Consider the following 20,190-nt stretch of genomic DNA (forward strand, 5'->3'; position numbering starts at 1 on the left):
TAAAAGCGTAGCACAGATGTAGGGGGTTGACACAGGGGGTAGAGCAAGCAACAGACAAGCCATTTACAGGAGCAGAATTTGGGGGTCAGATTGACCTAATAGTCAAGATGGAGTCAGCTCTACTCCCCCCAACATTTCCTACTATGTTTCCCTAGTCAAGATGGAGTCAGCGCTACTCCCTACAACAATCTAGATTCCAGAAACTGAAGAGAGAAATGATTTAAAACAGATGTAGTTCAAGACCATTGTACTCAGAACCTGACTTAATGGAATTGTTCCTTCCTTATACAATTAATAAAAAATTTTAAGAGTAGTTTTAAAATGCTACATTGCAGTGAAGATAAACTGGTTAAAAAAACAACAAACCCCTAGGTAAATCCTCATGAAAATTTAAAACTTTAAAGATAAAAGAGAAACCTGAAAAAACTCAAAAGAGATTTCAAGTAATCTCATTGTTGAAATGGTTACGGCCAGTATGAAAAACAATAGGGACTACTTTTTTAAAAAAATGTATGTGTATATATAATTTTATTTTTATTATTAAGGTATTGCACAGAGGGGTTACCATTTCATAAGGCAGGTAATGAGTACTTTTTTTTTTTTTAAATGTCACCCGATCTTTGCTTTCCTCCATTTTCCCCTTCAATAGGGAAGTACCTTTAAAAATTAAAGTAAAATTATCATGACTCAGTGATCTCACTTCTGGATATATATTCAAAAGAATGAAAAAACAGGATCTCAGATATTTTTATACCCCTGTTCACTACAGCATTATTCGCGATAGGCAAGAGGTGTAAACAACCTAAATGGATCATGGACAAATGGATACAGAAAAAAGGTCGTAGCCAAGTGTGGTACACATCTGTAATCACAGGACTCGAAAGGCAGAGGCAGGAAGATCCTGAGTTTGAGGGCTAGCCTGGGCTGGCCTTTTTCTGTCTCCAAACAAACAACAACAACAACAAATAGTATATACATAAACTGGAAAACTATTCAGTGCCATATACTATGAGTGGACAACCCATGTATGCTAAGTAAAATATGCCAGTTATAAAAACAGCACATTACAAGGGTTACCTAAAGTAGTCAAACTTAGAAGTAAAAAGCAACTGTGGTTCCCACGGGGGCGGGGGAGGGGGCTGTTTTATGGACATGGAGTTTTCCTTTTGTAAGATGAATAAATTCTAGAAATGTTAGAGCATGTAATTAACACTACTGTACCCTTAAAAATGGTTGTGAATTTGACAATAAATAGAAAAAAATGGCTATGAACCAGGCACCAGTGGGCTCACACCTGATATCTCAGCCACCCAGCCGGCTGAGACCCCAAAGACAAAAGTCGCAGAGATTCCGCCTCCAAAATAACCCGAGGGGGAAAAAGTCTGTCGGGCGGCGTGGTTCAATGCATAGAGTGCCAGCAATGGGAAGACATTTTTGGAATAAGTTGGGCCATTCCTTTTCAGTCAAAGAAACTGAAATTTCTAACCGCAGAGGAAGCCCATCTGGACTTTCTTCTATCCTATCTTCTAGATGGAATCTCCGAAAACTAAAAACCTACCAGGCTTTTGCTTTGAAAGCCTCACAGAACCTGGTTTGAAAGCCCAAACTCCTCCCTCTGCCCCGCCCCCACTGCGCAGGGAGCTTCGTATCTGCGCACGCGCAGACCCTGCACTTGGTGGGAACCTTTCTCGTGTCGCCTACGGCGGAAGCGCTCGGTGGTGTTTTCCTGGCGTACCTGGAAGGCGGGGCCTGCAGAAAAACATGGAGTTGCTAGCCGTCCTGAGGCGCGGAGTCCAACAGTACCGCGGCCACGGTGGCCTCATCGGGTACCTGCGGGCTTTATTCAGGTAATCTTGCAGACCTGTGCTTCCGGTCTCGGAGGCGAGGCCGGCTGAGTTACTTGGAAAGGGGCTCGGGCTTGGACCACCTTGGAGAACCTTGGTTTTTTGTCAAGGACAGCCGGCCGGATCTCTTCAGTCCCAGGGCTGTCCTCCGGGTGTCCCGGCCTGGACCCGCGCAAACTCTATAGAGATTGAGCTGTGTTACCCCGAGGGGTCACTTCACCGAGGGGAGGTGGAGAGCGGCTGCGCGCGCCTGCGCCCTGGGGCGTAGTGAGCGCTGCGAGACACCCAGTGACCTTGGCGAAGTTCTTCGCACTGGCCTTCGGTCCCCGCCCTACGATGGGGGCGTGGAGAGAGGTCGTGGCCTGTCCTGGACCTGACTTTCCGGCGGGACTCGGAAAACCGGCAGGAGACACGGAATGAACCAGGGATGTTCGAGACACTTTAGGAAGATGAAAACGCTTGAGCTCCCCGAAGGCTTTGCTAACTCCCGTGTCTCTGAGCAATGGGATAAGTCGGTAAAAGTAGCCCTGTATTATAGATGCCGCAGCTATTCGTTTGGAAGCTGATTCTTAGCTCCTTGGCTGGAGCTTGAAGATAAAGGCTAGAAATGGGCAACCCAGTGACCATCCTCGGTGACTTCTCATTTTTGTAGTTTGTGACTGTAAACTAGTATTTTCACTTTATTACTGTTTATATCTTGAACAACAAATCGATCTAAAATTTAGTCTTTTCTTTTTTGGGCATGTACAGGACAAATGATCTCAAGATTGGTACATTAGTGGGGGAAGACAAATATGGAAACAAGTACTATGAGGATAACAAGCAGTTTTTCGGTGAGTGCAATATTTTTGGTATGAATAACTAGATTGAGATTGGGATTTGATTTGGCTCTATTTTCTTTGGAGCACTTAGAAAGGCATGAAAAACTGATTGGGAAATAGAAAAAGATACTTCACTGGAAAACAACCCAAGTGGTTAACAAAGGTATGGAGAATGCTAGTTTGGTGAAGGCCTGTAATCCCAGGATTCAGGAAGGATTATAGAAAGGAAGGATGGGATGGAGGGTTCAAGGCTACCCCAGGACACCTAATGAGACCTAGTTTCAAAAAAAGGGGGGAAGAAGGGAGGGGAAGAAAATCTCATTGGGCTGCAAGGGGAATTTTGAAACTCATAGTCATCCTGACTTGTAATTACAGAACTAACAACTTTTTTTTTTTTTTTTTTTTTTTTTTTGGCCAGTCCTGGGACTTGGACTCAGGGCCTGAGCACTGTCCCTGGCTTCTTTTTGCTCAAGGCTAACACTCTGCCACTTGAGCCACAGCGCCACTTCTGGCCATTTTCTGTATATGTGGTGCTGGGGAATTGAACCCAGGGCCTCATGAATACGAGGCAGGCACTCTAGCCACTAGGCCATATCCCCAGCCCAACTAACAACTTTTTTAAAAAGCATTTTTTCCCATCTATGAACTTTTCGGTCCGTGTGAGGAGAGTCATTGGAATACAGAGTTTAGTGCCAGCCTCAGAGGACAATTTAGTAGTACATGTTAAATATCACATTGCATATATTCTTTATATCGCCTCCAGAATTTATACTACAAATATTCTTGCAAAAGAAGGATACCTATTTGCAGCTTCATTGTAGTAATGAATTCTGAAAGCAGTATGGATGTGCATTGTTGGTACTGATGACTTTGAACACTTTTTAGAATACTTTGATGCTTTAGAATACTTTAAGAGGGGCTGGGAATATATGGCTTAGTGGCAGAGTGCTTGATTACCATGCATGAAGCCCTGGGTCCAATTCCTTAGCACCCATAAGCAGAAAAGGCTGGAAGTGGTGCTATGGTTTAAGTGGTAGAGTGCAGCCTTAAGCAAAAAGGAAGCCTGGGACAGTGCTCAGGCCCTGAGTTCAAGCCCCAGGATTGAAAAAAATTAAAATTAAAAAAAATATTACTTTAAGAATGATGTGGGATGGGAATGTGGCTTAGTGGTAGAGTGCTTGCCTAGCAAGTGTGAAGCCCTAGGTTCAGCTCCCCAGTACCACATAAACAGAAAAGGCCGGAAGTGGCACTGTGGCTCAAGTGGTAGAGTGCTAGCCTTTAGCAAAAGAAGCTCAGGGACAGTGCCCACGCCCTGAGTTCAAGCCCCAGGTCTGGCAAAAAAAAAAAAAAGAATAATGTAAGCCTACACATTTTATATACAAGGATATCACAGATGTGTTAGTTACAGGCTGATGTTTAATATCCTCAAAGGAGAAACATCATCAAATTTTGGAAGGAAACACAGAACCTTAGAAGTAGAATCAGATGATGAGAAGGTTCAACATTCTGTCCCTGCACTTTAGAACAGTGTGACCTAGGTAATTTAACTTTAAAGTCTCAGTCTTTATCATCTAAAATGGTACTAAAGCCTTATGTCATTAACACTGGGCTAAGGTTCTTTGTTGTGTGGGTCTGTCTAGGGAACTGTAGATTTCCTGTCTTTATTGGCCTAAGATCCATTTTGGGAATGAACCGATTATTTTGTTTGAGGGAGGGGCATTGGGGAAAGGGCAGAAGGCATTACTACTGTTTATTGTGCACTTACTTGCCCAATGCTTCAGCACGCAGGTGTTACGTGTGTGACACTTCATTTTCACAGCAGCCTTGAGATGTAAATACTGTATTTGTAATAGATAAACTGTCATTCAACTTGCCTAATATTTACTGATACTCATTGAACCTCAGGCCTTTGTCCAACTTAACACAATGGAAACTGGTTCTTGAAAAGAGTGGCTAGAACCCCCAACTATTCCACAGAAATTTGTTAAATAAAAAGCAGCCATACTATTTTGATATAATGTTTTCCTTCCTGCCTACTAGTGTTTACGTGATGTAGTTCTTATAGTTCCAAAGGTGTCAGGGATAGTCATTTATAAAAAAAAAAATTAAAGATTTCAAATCTGACTGCTTTAAGTCATATCTGCTCTGGTCTCTGGAGGAGTACTTCCTGTCCTGCATATCACTGCCTTCCTCTACAGAGAGCTGAAGGCAAGGCCAGGATTCTCTTTCTTTTTTTTTTTTTGTTTGTTTGTTTTTTTTGGCCAGTCCTGGGCCTTGGACTCAGGGCCTGAGCACTGTCCCTGGCTTCTTCCCGCTCAAGGCTAGCACTCTGCCACTTGAGCCACAGCGCCGCTTCTGGCCGTTTTCTGTATATGTGGTGCTGGGGAATCGAACCTAGGGCCTCGTGTATCCGAGGCAGGCACTCTTGCCACTAGGCTATATCCCCAGCCCCCTCTTTCTTTTTTTAATTAAATTTTATTGACAAGGTGTTGTGCAAAGGGGGTACAGTTACATAATAACGCAGTTAATACATTTCTTGTGATATCTGACACCCTCATTTTTCTTTCCCTTCCCTAGATCAGGTAGGCATATATGCAATATCCAGTGTACCAAAATCATATACAGTAACCACGTAGGGTACGCCACAGGAAATTCACCTAGAACTTTAAAGATGACGTTAACAGTAGAATCCTTCTGTGTCTTTGTCTTGGAGTTGTTTTTGCTTACACTCGTCTGGTCTTTTTTTTTTGTCTTTTCTTTTTTGGTATTGGGGATCAAACCCAGGACATTGCACTTGCTAGGCAAGTGCTTTACCACTGAGCTACATCCCAGCCCCTTCTCCTCGTCTTATATGATCATGTGTACATAGCTGTTGAGCTATTGTGATCCACAGAGAGGTTTATTCTAGACCTTTTTATGTTTAGTAGTTGTTTGGTTTTAGATATATAATGTAAAGTCGCTGACCCAAACATGTGGAAATACCATTTGAAAAGAAGTTTGTTGTTTTGCAGACCTGGTCTCTACTGTCCTCCTCCCTCCCCAACAGTCATATATCAAGGAAACCATGCCCCTTTGTTCTCTGTCTTCTAGGCTTGTCTTGCTCAACATTATTTGTTCAAGTTCTGACCATTTCCCTGCAAATACCAATATTTTATCATTTCTAATTGCTATGTAGTATTCCACTGTGTATAGGTGCCACATTTTTTGGATCCATTCATCTGTGGAGGGGCATGTGGGTTGTTTCCATATTTTTGCTATGGTGATTTGTGCAGCAATAAACATGGATGTGCAAATGTCTTTATGATAACTTGAGAACTATTGTTCAGGATAGATGCCTAGGAGTGGTATGGCTGGGTCATAGGGTATGTCTATGCTGAGCTTTTTGAGGGACCTCCATATTGTTCTCCAAAGTGGTTGTACTAATTTGCACTCCCACCAACAGTGGAGAAGGGTTCCTCTTTCCCTGAATCCCCTCCAGCATTTGTTGTTGCCTGAGTTCAGATTATAGAGGCCAGGATTCTCTTGAAAACATCTGAGCCTCACCCACTGTACTACTGAGTTGTCTCAGTCCCTGGTTCAAGCATGCTGTTGTGGTGGCAAACAGGCTCCTGATAAAGCCTGCTACACCCTTCCTGGAGCTGGCTTTGGGTCTTATACCCGGGGTGTTATTCCTTAAACATTCCTCTTAGGTGTCTTCTAACAAAAAGGTTGTCTTCAATATGATTCATTTCTGCTTCACAAAGGTTTTTGTTTTTTTACTCACATGTTTCCATGCAGGTCGTCATCGATGGGTTACGTATACTACTGAAATGAATGGCAAAAACACCTTCTGGGATGTGGATGGAAGCATGGTGCCTCCAGAATGGTAAGACAAGTTAATGTTTTATTTCATTGGCTTAGCAATACTTATTTCATGATACAAGTATCTATTAGGTAGCTATTTACAAGGCAATTAGTGATGCTCTTCTGGAAGAATCTGCATATTAACTTACCTTAGAACTTAGTGGCTTACAACAACAATTGTTTCTCAAGGTTTTTTGGATATAGAGTTCAGACAAGACAAAATAAGGATGGCTTATCACTACTCTAGGGCCTCAGCTGGGAGATTCATCTGAACATTTGTTCACTTAGCCTCTGGCACTGAATTCTGGCTATCAGCTAGGGGCATAGCTGAAGCTGTGAATTGTAGCATCCTTATGTTGTGTAGGCATCCCTCAGATGAGAGCTCTGAGAGAAAATGAGCTGAAGCCCTATTACCTTAAATGACTTATTTTTGAAGTCACCCGGTATCACTTCTGTATGCCATTGAAAGTATATTCTAAGCAATTTGAAAGCTTGGCCTAAGTTTGACCAGAGAAAACATAGACTGCATCTCTTCGTGGGGGCATGTCAACATCACATTCTATATTTGGAATGTATAGTAGAAGAATATCTTTTAGGGAAAAAAAACAAACTGTGCCACAGTATCACTTTTCTGTGCGTGAAGAGGTAGATGAAAGAACTCTAGCTCTGATCTTCTCTAGCAGTTAGGCGCTAAGAAGTCCCTTAAAATGTCTGGGGCTTAGTTTCATCAGCTGAAAAGTGAGAGCCCTAAAATTCCCAAGTTTCTAAAAAGTCAAGGTGTTTATCATATGCATATTTTGAGATGAAATTCTGAATGCTCTTCATTGCCAAATTTTGTGTGAACTATTTCAGAGCAAAGTCTGCTATCTCTTTTATAGATTGCTGAGTTAATATCATGTGGTTGATATACAGTTAAACTCTGAAGATCCTTTCTAGTGAATCTAGAAAATGTCACCAGAATACTGGAAATATAAAGTGGGTTGTGTCATTTTACTTTAGTAGAACTAAAGTGGAACTCCAGTTTTGTCCCTCAGAATAAATAGTAATAAAAATACAGTGATAGGAAATAACCTGAAAAGATGAAAAGTATTGTTCAGCCCAGCAATTCCTTTCATATGATCATAAAAATCTAAGATCACTCTAGCAGGTGCCTCAGGGCAATTGAGGATTCAGAGCTGAATTTCTTTGTGGAGTGGAGCCTCCTGAGGACTGAGTACCTTTGATGACTCTTATTTGTATGGGAAGCTTAAAGCCTGTGATGAGTCTTTGTAGGAAGAAGTGTTGGACAGGCTCAGCTGCTATTTCTCTGACTCTCTACCCTACTCAGTTTGCTGTTGTAACAGTGGAATTCTCAATCTGTAGATTCTTTGATCCATGAACAAAACTGATGGTGGGTTGATTAGAGAGCTGAGTATAATTGCACATAGTATAATGAATAACAAATGTAACTTACTTTATTTATTTGCTTGGTGCCCAGAACTGTTGTAGGCAAGGAAGAATAAAACAAGGTGTCATAAGAGGAGGCAGAAAAACATGTATGTATTATATTGGCTGTAAAAAGTATGTAATCAAATGAAGCTGGAATTTGTGAGGGGTATGGAACAGTGCGAGGCTCAGAAGATTATTGTAACGCAGGGGCTAAGGGAGGCTTCTTTCAGGAAGTGCAGTTTTAGGAAAAGACCTGAAAGGGAGAAAACTTGTTTTAGGCAGCACTCTTCTATGAGCCCTTAGATGCAAAAGTCTATATGTCTGAGATGTATTGCATAGTCAGCTGAAAGAACAGTATATGGCACCTTGGGTGGAGCATAATGAGTGAGGGGAAGATGTTAAGAAATGAGATATGAGAAAGAAGTATAAGATCAGGTAGATGTTGTTAGCTAAGGGAATGATTGGGGCTAGGAATATGGCCTAGTGGCAAGAGTGCTTGCCTCATATACATGAAGCCCTGGGTTTGATTCCCCAGCACCACATATATAGAAAAGGCCAGAAGTGGTTCTGTGGCTCAAGTGGCAGAGTGCTAGCTTTGAGCCAAAAGAAGCCAGGGACAGTGCTCAGGCCCTGAGTCCAAAGCCCAGGACTGGCAACAAACAAACAAACTAAAAAAAGGGAATGATCTCAGATTTTCAGACATCACAGGTGTTTGAATCATTTCAAAGTAAATTGCTCAAATGATACACTGTCACCCCTGAGTACTTTACATTTAACTCCTACAAGCAAAGACATTCCCTTGCACAGCCACAGTTACATTGGTGACATCAGGAAATTAATGATAGGCCCTTCATGGTGGCACATGCCTATAGTCTCAGCTTCGTGGGAGGTAGAGGTCAGGAGAATTGTAGTTTGGAGCCAGCCTGGGCAAAGAGTTAGTGAAACTCATCTCAGCATGCTATAGAAAGTTTGGTTCTCTGGTCTCAAAATGCCAGATCACAAGTGAGCAGGGATTTGAGAAAAAGGAAATGAGATTGTTATCTACCAGATGAATGACTGTTATGTCGCCTTGTCTTCCTGAAGAGAATGTCCATATTTAAAGGGGCGAGCTTGGGGATTCTGTTCAGGGTATGTGACAATTTGCTCACTAGATCACATGGATCTATCACCCAGTTTATTTGTGTCACTTAACTGACAGAGGTTTCATCCTTTTTGGTGGATCAGAGAAAGATGGGCGTGGGGGCAGGGGTGGGGGTGGGGGTGGGGAGATTACCCAGTTGAGTTGAAAAAAGTATTGTTCGGCACAAAAACTCAAGACTAGTTGTTTGAAGACAGAGATTGGAATATCTCAGTAGAAGTCTATTTTTGACATAAAAATTGTCAATGGCTGAGAGTGGTGGCACACACCCATTATCCCCTTTACAGGGGAAGCACCATGGCTGAGCAAAGTTGGCATAAATGTTCAAGAGACTCAATCTCAACCAAAGGCTGGGCACTATGGCCCATGCCCTTACCACAGTGACACAGAGAAGCACAAGGAGGAGGCTCCTAGCCCAGGTGGTTCCCGACATAAAGCAAGACCTTACTCTAAAATACAACCAAAGGCAAAAAACGTTCAGGAGAAGTGGCTCAAATGGTAAGAGCATCTGCATAGGCCTGTAGTTCAATCCTCCGTTCTGCCAAAAAGAGAAGAAAAGAAGTGGTCTTCATGACATAGATGTACAAGGTGAAGTGACAAACACTGATGCAGAAGCTGTAGCACATCACCCAGGGCTAGCCGAGATGAGTGGTGAAGATGGCCACACTGAAGTGCAGACTTCCAATGGAGATGAAGCAGTCTTCTAAGAGATGCTATTGAAGTCTCCTAATGGAGAAGTCAGTGCTTGGTATGGAGGATCAGAGGACAGGCTGACTTTCCTGTTGGGCTAAAGCAGATGATAACTTTAAGTTGACATCAGTGCTCATTTATGTTCCAAAGCTCCTAGGGCTCTTTAACAGTTGAGCTAAATCTACGCTGCTTAGGCTATGTAAATGCAATGACAAAGCCTATATGTCAGCATATGTGTCTACAATGAAGTTACTGAATATAGTTTAGAAAAAAAATAAAAGGATTCCTTTCAAAATACTGCTGCTTACTGACAAACACCTAGTCACCAAGGGCTCCAAGGGAGATAGATGTACAATGAAATTGTGTTTCCATGCCTGCCAACACTTCCCTTTTGCATACCTTGGGTTAAAAACTAGTAATTAACTTTCAAGCTCTTCTTTTTAAGAAATACATTTTGTAAAGGTAAAGCTGCCATAGCTAGAGATTCCTCTGAAGGATCTAGGAAAAGGAAATTGAAAAACTTCTGGAAAGATTTCACCCTTCTACTTGCCATTAAGATATGACTAAAGAGGAGGTGAACAAGTGGAAGAAGTTGATTTTACTCCTCACAAATGATTTTAAGGGCTTCAAGGTTTCAGTACAGAAGACAACTAAAGATGTAGAACTAGAAAGAGAACTAAAATTAGAAGTAGATGTAGAAGGTATGCCAAGATGTCTGCAATCTCATGGCAAACATTGATAGATAGGAGGATGCACCTGAAAGTGGCCTCTAGAGATCGAATCCGCCCGTGAAATTGTATGAACATTATTGAAAGACTTACAGTATTGCATCAACCTAGTTCATAAAGCAGGCCAGGGTTGGAGAAGATCAACTCTTTAACTTTGGAAGTTCTACTGTAGATAAAATGATAGCAGTGGAGACGTTGTCTAGAGCGGAAGTCCTCTCAGGGCTTCACGTGGAAACTGACCATGGAAACATTCACACCTGCTGTATATTGAGATCCTATCTCAGTAATGAGATTTTTTTTAAGCCACACCATTTGCTTATTTTCAAAATTAGTTGTTTTGTTTTTGTCATTCAGCAGTTTGAGTTTTTGGACCTGCATTACTGATGGCAGAGTGAGGGAGCTCGTGAGGACAGGGTGGGGTGGGGAAGCAGACCTGGCCAGGGTTCTTAGGAAAGTTCTGCTCTGTAGACTCCCAGTGGGGCTGTGCCTTGCCAGTTGCAAATGCCAGCCTGAAAAGATAGAGATGGCTGTCAGCGATAGGACTTGCCTGTGATTCTACCTCGTGTCATAGTTTGACTTTACAAATTAAAGGTTAAGAGAATATAACCTTCAGTTAAATGACTTGCTCTGTTGCCCTGGAAATGAGATAAGATGATATCAAGTATATTGCTAGAAATTGACCTCTGATTGACAAATTGAATGTGGGTTGAGAGGAATTACAGAAGCCAAGTAAGTAGCTGCGTTTTGGCTAGTTTGTGAGTCTGCTGCTCTCAGAACTGGCACATCCCTCGTTGGCATGTCTGCCTGTGGAGTTGTTATGAGAGACAGCTCCTGTACCTGCCTGGTGTGGTTCTCAGATCCCTTGGGCTTGTGCTGTGTCATCTAGGGACTTAAAGAACATAGCTTCCTGGATGGTTGAATGAGCTGTCACCTGCATGAGCAGCCCAACAGGCTCCCAGTGAGAGGAACATGTGGCTTGTCCAGCTGGCACACTGAGTAGCTGTCTTCTTTTTCTGAGGCATCAGGCACCAAGTGTGGCCTTTGATAGTCTTATGAGCCTGTTCAGTAGCTGCATAATCTCACCGGAGGATGGATTTCCCTTCAGAGGCATTAGTGAGTTTGATGAATTCAGAGATCTTTAGTCACCTTCTCTGCTCCCGAATCTTGGAAAAACCAGAACTCTTGTGAGTTCATTTCATCTATCTCATTTTGAGGCCTTTGTTTCTTTCAGTCTGTCAACAGCAATGAGGCTGCTAGGCCCGCCAGTATATAAAAAGCATACATGGGGGTACAAGTATCTAGATGGGCAGTAGAGCAACATGGGCCTTGGAAATGAGAAACTTGCCTATCAGTGGGGCACCAGTGGCTCACGCAGAAGCCAGCCCCAGTAGGGAGTCTGTGAGACTCATTTCCTTAACCAACAAAAAGCCAGAAGAGTTGTGGCTCAAGTTGTAGAGCACTAACCTTGAGCAAAAAAGCTTAGAGACAGTGCCAAGGCCCTGAGTTCAAGCCCCAGGACTGGCACAAAAGAGTGGGGGGGGGGCAGAGCGAGGAGGAGGAGGAGGAGGAGGAGAGAGAGAGAGAGAGAGACCTAGCATGGCACTCTGCATAGAGTATTTGACAAATATTTAGTGAGTACTTCACTGTACTGATGGAGTTATACATTCACGGTGATGATTGTTCTCCTGGAGTTTATTTAGTTAATACTAGCTGGTAGACTAATGCTGTACTATAATTCACTGTTTTTGTTACGGCTTTTTCATTTCCTTGTCTTAAGTTTTATTCTTGTGGGATCAGCAACCAGATTATAATGTTTTCTTTGAGAATTTATATTAGTGTAGTTGATTGAATACTCTGAAAGTTTTAAAATAAAGAACAAATAACATTTTACACAATGTTTGTTTGCCCTTTTGTTATGTCTTTAAGGGGAAAGATTGATATGATCTGCAGAGAAACCAGAGTATTTGTTATGTCTTTAAGTTAGCTAGTTTCCTCTTCCTGCCCCTTTCCCCAAATCTACTTGGTAATATGTAAGATTTATTTAGGTAGCTTGTGCATAGAATTAGTCATATGAAAACCAAATATTAGTATCTACATAAAACTTGACAAGGTTAACAAGTTGAAAGTACAAAGTTTGGACTATTTCATGTATGACAGTATAAAACTATTGTCTTTACTTAGAGCAAGGGTAATAAAGATCTCTCTCTTGTGGTTTGCAGTATCAGAAACTTGATTTCCTCAAGCCAAGTTTAAGGTGAAAAAAACCACCTGAAAACATAGCTTGAGATTTTTTGCTGTGCTGCATATGCTGTTTCTCCACTTGGTGGCACTTGTGTTCTTTTTAAGAAACAGTCTTTTCTCAGCGTAGTGCATTGATCTCCCTTCTGCTGACTTTTCTTATTTAAATTAATATTTAATTACTCAAGAAACACTTAAATGTATGCTTGTAAAAACAATAGTGTGTTTTTAAAACAGAATTTTTTTGTAATAATAGACAATACTTTTGTCCCTGAGGATTTGTCTAGGTGAGATTAGTAAGTGTGGGGGTTTTTTTTGTTTTTGTTTTTGTTTTTGCTTTTATAAGATTAATATATGTAAGATGCTTAACATCATGTAATCATCTGTTTTTCAATTGCTATAATGTTGTCTAGAGGCTTCTCTAGGGAAATAAGGTGGTAGAACGGGATTGTGTGGACTCAAGGATGGGAGTGGTGCTTCAGTGGTTGGGATGGTAATGGTGAGGCTGTTAGTTGACATGGGAAATGGAGAAAGGGCAGGTACAGAGGAGGGGTAGAAGATGGGAACCCGAGGCCGCAAGTAGGTGGCTGGATGTATGAATCTGAAGTTAGTATAGAGGTCATGCCAGCAAAGAAGAGTGGAATGTGGCTAGCAAGGTTGAAGAAAAGGCAAGAGAAATTATTTGCACTTGTATTGATTGTTGCTGAGAGGTTGAATAAGATCATGACAGAACAGTATCATGCGATCTAGCAATATGAAGTTGGCTGAATCTATGTTGTGTGAGGGTTTTTTTGTTGTTGTTTGCTTTTTTATGTTGACTCTGGGACTGTGGCTCTGTGGTAGATAGCTTTTCTAGCACATGCAAAGCCTTTGATTTAATTCCCAGCATGGGTTTGTTGTTGTTGGTGGTGGTGGTGGTCTTTTTGTTGTTTTATGTTGACACTGGGACTGTGGCTCAGTGGTAGATAGCTTTGCTAGCACATGCAAAGCCCTCGATTTAATTCCCAGCACTGAAAAATCAGTGTGGGAAAAGATCAGTGACGTTTATAAAGCCTGGAAACAAGCACTGCTAACATTTCTTTTCACAACTTCATCTGAGGGTCTGCTTTTGTGTAGAGAAGGAACAATTTGTTCCTTTTGTTGCTGTTTTAAAGAAATTCCTGCCTCAGCCTCCAGAGTAGCTGGAACTGCACATGTGCCATGAAGAACCACAGTGAGAACAGATTATATTTTCTTAGTCATATCCTCTCAGGAAGAAAGTTTGTGATTGTAAATGACATTCGTGTATATTTCTGACATAATATGAGCATGATTTTGTGGATTGTTTCCTCTCTTCTTACTTAATACATCACAGACACATTCCCCAACATATAAACCGTCTGCTGGCCAGTTTGAGTCTTTTAGTGACTTAGAGGCTTTTGTATTTAGTAAAAGTTAATAGTAATTGCACTTAAAATTAGCACCCTATTTAGTACAGCTGCAAATCTTAAAACATAGTTCTTCTGAAGCCTTGATGTTTATTTTATAAGAATAACAAGATTAATAAATTGAGTAAAAATAAAGAACAACTATTTCCTCTTGTTCTTCAGCGAATGTTTGATATATTCTAATAGGAAGGAGTAAAGTTTCCTAAACAATGATATCCATTTGCAAATTTAGTTAATTACATTTTTTAAGTTTTTAAAATTACATTTATAAACTTAATACATTTGATTTTTTTTCTCAAATTTTCAAATGCCCAGTGAAAGGTATAAGAAACCTATCAAGCAGAATATTGTAAGCCCTTAAATGACTTTTGTTTATTCAAGACAAAACTTGAGGGTCTTTCTGACTCCTCTTCCGATGTCTATTAGCCAATTCTGCTTTACTTTCTTTTAAGATTACTATGGATGCTTTATTATTAACAGTACTTGTGCAGATTAATAGGATTTGGTATGATATTTGCATATGTAAATATAGTAAGCTTTGATCCTGTCCACCCACCCTTTCCTTCTTTCCCCCCCACACTTTACTTTGTGAATATAATCCACCCTACCTTAGTTCAAGCAGGAGTGTTGCTTGCCCTACTACTAGAACAACTTCCCAACTAATCAGCTTATATTCTTGTAACACACTAGTATACCCCACCTTCTACGTGATTAGAGTCACTTGTTTTTTTCAATGCTGGAGAGCAACTTGCATGGTAGACAAGTGGTTTGCCATGAGATATACCCCTGGAGTGATTCTTTTAAAAAGTAGGTGTTAGATCACATGAAACCTCTGCCCAGAGCTGTCCCCGGGGATTCTCATCACAGTGAGGACTCACTCTGCCTACAGGCCTTACATGATCTCAGTCCTCCCTAGCTCTGCCCACTGTCCTATTCTCTTAGTCTCTGTCCTTCTAACTTGGATTTAGTGAGTACACACCAGTGTTGGTTTCTTTGCGCTACAAGTTTTACATGCTCACATCTTTATTCAAGTACTTACTCTAGTGGCTCCCTTTTGCTCACACTGTCTCCTTCCCCTACTCTAGTTTTCCCTCTGCCATATGTTTTGTCTATGATTTAATTTGCTTGTTCCTAGAACATAGGAGTTTCTCAGTAAATATTTGTTATATGAAGATAGACATGCCAGGTGTTGATGGCTCCTGCATTCTATCTACTCAGGAGGCTGAGATCTGAGGATCGTGATTCAAAGCCAGCCCAGGCAGGAAAGACTGTGAGACTCTTATCTCCAATTAAGCATCAAGAAAACAGAAAGTGAAGATGTTGAGCAGAAGTTTTGAGCACAAAAGCTCAGAGACAGCACCGAGGCCCTAAATTCAAGCCCCAAAGTGCGCGCGCTCTGCGCATGCACACGTGTGTACACACACACACACACACACACACACACATACACAGTGAAATAGATGTGCTTTTTTTGTTTTCCTTTTTTTTTTTAACATAGGGTCTCACAGACTCCCTTTTCTACTCTATTCACCTGTCTTCATGTCCAAAGTACTGGGATTACAGGTGTGCCTAGCCCTAGTTTTTTTGTCTTGTCTGTTGTTTGTGCTGGATATTGAACACAGGGCCTTACACATGCAAACCATTTACTACTATTGAGCTACACCTTTCAAGCCCTATGTTGTTTTAATTTGCATTGCTCAGCTCTTTCGTTTTCCATTTAAAGTTTTTTTTAAATTTATACTTTAATGTCTTGTTTCATTTCCTCTTGAATGTTTGGTATTTCTTCCTGATTTATAATGGAAGATGAATCTTCCTATTACAAGTATTTTCTGTTTCTTTTAGCTTATAGTCTTACTTGCAGTGTATTAGGACACGATGTTTCAGATTTACATTATAAAATCTATGAGCTTTATTTCCTTTATGGATTTTAATATTTGATATTAAGCTAGAAGTAGTCTTTCATATTGTATGAATATCAGTATATTTTATAAAGGTAAACATGAAGGTTTGTATTACAACAAAATCATCTTAGCAATAATTTTTTTTTTTTTTTTGGCCAGTCCTGGGGCTTGGACTCAGGGCCTGAGCACTGTCCCTGGCTTCTTTTTGCTCAAGGCTAGCACTCTGCCACTTGAGTCACAGCGCCACTTCTGGCCATTTTCTGTATATGTGGTGCTGGGGAATCGAACCCAGGGCCTCATGTATATGAGACAGGCACTCTTGCCACTAGGCCATATCCCCAGCCCTTAGCAATAATTTTTGAGACTTTTTTTCCCAGTGATTTGAAGTGTCAGCTTATCTTAAGTCTGTTTGGCAGATTTTATTGTTCTTTGGTCTTTTGTGTAAAAGTGTGTGATATATAGAAAAAAGCCAGAAGTGGCGCTGTGGCTCAAGCAGCAGAGTGCTAGCTTTGAGCAAAAACAAAGCCAGGGACAGTGCTCAGGCCCTGAGTTCAAGCCCCAGGACTGGCAAAAAAAAAAAAAAAGTGTGTGTGTAAGTGTAAGTATACATGCACGTGTGTGTGTACCAGTCCTGGGCTTGAACTCAGGGCCTGTGCACTGTCCCCGAAATTTTTTTTGCTCAAGGCTAGCACTGTACTATTTGAGCCATAGCTCCACTTTCAGTTTTTTTGGTGATAAGACTCTTACTAACATTTCTTCCTGAGCTGGCTTCGAACTGTGATTCTCAGATTTTAGCCTCCTGAATAGATAGGATTACAGGCATAGGTTTTTATCCCATTCTTAATGTTTAATGTCTGATAGTGCTAGCTGACTATGACAAGTTTTCAGAATTTTCTTAGCTAATCCTTAGAATTATACTGTCAAACTCTGAAGAGGAAGCCCAGTGGGATTTTGATTCAGATTTCACTTAATTAAATAATAGTTACCATGTTAACAAGATTGGAGTTGGCCATCTTGTAATGAACAATTTGGTTGTTTTAATTAATTTTATCTTGGAATGGATTGATTCAGTGGACAGGATTATAGTAATTGTGATTTATTATGTTTGTATCCAATTATTTTGTGATAATTTCAATATATTTGAGAACTAGGTTTTCTCCAGAATGTTGCATATTTTCATTATAGTTTTCTGTTTTGTAACTTTACTCCGTTCTGCTAGTCTCATTGCAGTTTCATTTTCTGTATCAAATTTAAGTAAATTTATATTTTATTCCTCAAGATAATAACATTTCAAAATGCTCTCAGCTCACTGGCATATCTGATTACCTGGAGTAAACATGACTCAGCTGAAAAATCTGCTTTACAAATTATCTTTAGGAATCTAAAATATTTCTTTGTCCTTTATGTAATAATAAGAACAGGAAGAACAAGAGCATTTTTCTTGTTGCTTGTATTTTATTGTAAACTGCCACAGTGAGTATAGATCAGCATGTACTAACTCTTTGGCTCTTACCTGTACCCTGGCTCAGATAAACATGTCAGATTTTATGAATTGTGATTGAAATGATCATTTACCCAAACATTTCCTTTTTCTCCATAAACTCATCAATTCCTCTCTTAAGTAACTAAATAGGCATAGGCAAGCTTTAGGCTCAGTTCTTAAATATCATTCTAGCCTGCAGGAGTTTGACAGCAATTATTTGAATAAAAGTTTTCTTGAGTGACTTAAGCTGACTCAACAAGGCAACAGTGAAATATTTCTGCCATGCCTTAAGCTCACAGAAAGCCCCTGGGTGCGTGTGAGTGACTGTCTTACTTTCCGCAGCGCATCCCTCTCTTAGTGATTATTAGAATTTGTCTCCTGGCGGCCAGCTCTCATAGCTCACCATGCTAAAGAGCCCTGGCTTGTTCATTCAAGTCACCTTAGCTCATCCCTGTTCCCTTTACAGGATGAAAGGCAGGCACCAGCCCTAGCTTGTGCCCGCTTCTTCATTGTATTAGCTGATCATGATGCAACTGCAGCTGTATCTTTGGGGTTTTTAATAGGTTTAGGCCATTTACTTAGCTGTGTTTGTCGGTTACTGCTAACAGATCTTTTTAGGCTTATGTAACGTCATTTTTTGTTAGCTCTACTTTTACTTGTTCTGTTATGCCAAGTCGCAAGACGACCACCAAGAAGACCACCGAGATTCATACATTCCGTAATGCAAAAGCAAGGCAGGCTTTATTTAAGCGAGCTGCAACTCGGGCCTCGTCCCACCCACCGACACAGCGGAGGTTAGGAGGGAGCCCCGAGCTGTGATTACACAGGGCTTATAAAGGCAAAGAACAAGGTTACAACAATCAGGTGTTCAAGCAAGCAAGATTAGGACACAGGTACAAATCTGATTGACTCAGGGTTCGATTCTAAAGTGGGGTTCACGTGGTAAAATGCGGTTCACGTGGTAAAATGGGGCCTGACTTCAAAGTCTGGCACTTCAGTTCCTCTGTCCTTTTTCTGCAGCTGGCTAATCGCTTTTCTTCCTTGGAGATACAGTGCTGTGACTGCCCCCTCATTCCCTTTCTCCATGGGATCATGTCTATCCTGTGAACTCTGTGGTCATGGGGATTCTCTGAATATTCTCTCCTCTTCCTTTCCCATCCAGGTTTCTGAGTTTGGCTTCCTGCTTTATTCCCTCCTTCCTCTGTCACTAGCAGGGTCATCACTGGTTTCTTTCTGTTCTGTTCCATGTATCCAGCTGTTAGGCAGGATTTAATCACAAAACAATTGAGAATTTGAGGCTATGATTTTTTGGTTTGTTTTTTTTTTATATTCTCACTATGTAGCAAGGCTGGCTTTGAATTCATTATTCTCCTCTCTCCTAACCTCCTGAGGGCTGGGATTACAGGCATGTATCATCATGCCCAGCTTGATTTAATATTTTTAATACAATAAATTGCATGTTCTATATAGTGTCTTAAGCTTGAGTTGAAGATGCAAAGACTCTTCTCCTAAAGAACCATTTTTTAGATTTAAGCTGGAACTTTACAAGCCGAAGTAGTGTGTGCATACTAAATAGCTAAAATCAGCCCTTAGCATCTTGTATTCAATCAACTGTAAAATACACTTTTACATCTACAGTTAGGTTCCATATTATAATCAATAGTGTGTCATGATTTAACTGGCAATATTTTCCTTTGATGTATATAAAGTGATATATTTGAAAATCATGGTGGAAATTGAGTAATCATAATAGCAGTGACTAACATTTGTTGGGTACCTTCTAGGTGCTTTGTGTAGATCCTCTCATTTGATCTTTATACCATCTCTACAAAGCACAGATAACTCTGCTGAAAAGGCTAAAGCATAGAAAGTTCAGGGAGTGATGGAGATGAGATTTGAACCCAAGCAACAAGGTAGCTGCAGCGCTAGCCAGTTAACCTCCTCTGCTGTGCTGTCCTGCCTCTCCGTAACTGGGCTTTCTCCCCTCTTTAAGGCATCGTTGGCTCCACTGCATGACTGATGACCCTCCAACAACAAAACCACCTACTGCTCGTAAATTCATCTGGACAAACCACCAGTTCAACGTGAGTGGCACTCCAGAAGAGTACTTTCCTTACTCCACCACTAAAAAGAAGATCCATGAATGGGTTCCCCCTTCCACACCTTACAAATAAAGACAAGGAAAACAACCTTCAGTGTGTAAAATACAGACTTTTCATGTAATATACTTTCATTGCTTACCATTAAAATTGTTTGACCAAGCAGTGTCTGTTGTGCCTTTTTGCCCCTAATTTTGTCATTCTTCAACTGCAAAATAGAAGCTCACAAACAGCTACTTGAAATAGGAGACTGCTGTAGAGCTCCCCTTTTCTTCCACATAGCTCCAGTGGTTAGCGTTGTGCTTCATGAACCCCCTCATCATGGCAGGGAAAGACCTACCAAGCTGAGTGTTTGAATGGAGAGAGACAATGATTGAGAGGCATTATTGTAGTTAAAAAGATTGTTAGAGGTTCCCTGTTTACAAACAACAAAGAATTCTCTCCAAGTTTTTACCAGAGAATGGGTTTTTAGTCAAAAAGACCCTCATGAAAATTGTTTGTTGTGTCTACATAGAAAATTGTTGTGTCTGGGTAGAATGAAAGGCAGTGT

The 20,190-nt window shown here is 40.9% G+C and overlaps 1 protein-coding gene across 2 annotated transcripts; it reads left to right on the forward strand.

Annotated features, from left to right (window-relative positions):
* Positions 1-1,695: 1,695 nt before the first annotated feature.
* Positions 1,696-19,803, forward strand: Ndufa12 (NADH:ubiquinone oxidoreductase subunit A12). Of its 2 annotated transcripts, none has more exons than XM_048358160.1 (4): positions 1,696-1,847; positions 2,595-2,677; positions 6,443-6,530; positions 19,535-19,803. In XM_048358160.1, exons 1-4 carry the CDS (start codon positions 1,762-1,764, stop codon positions 19,713-19,715), a joined length of 438 nt encoding a protein of 145 aa, XP_048214117.1. In that variant the 5' UTR covers positions 1,696-1,761; the 3' UTR covers positions 19,716-19,803. The 2 variants fall into 2 exon arrangements, with proteins under 2 accessions (XP_048214117.1, XP_048214125.1); XM_048358168.1 differs by lacking the exon at positions 1,696-1,847 and adding an exon at positions 2,353-2,492.
* Positions 19,804-20,190: the final 387 nt, after the last annotated feature.

The sequence above is a fragment of the Perognathus longimembris genome, chromosome 1, assembly GCF_023159225.1.
Source record: "Perognathus longimembris pacificus isolate PPM17 chromosome 1, ASM2315922v1, whole genome shotgun sequence".
Classification (NCBI taxonomy): domain Eukaryota; kingdom Metazoa; phylum Chordata; class Mammalia; order Rodentia; family Heteromyidae; genus Perognathus; species Perognathus longimembris.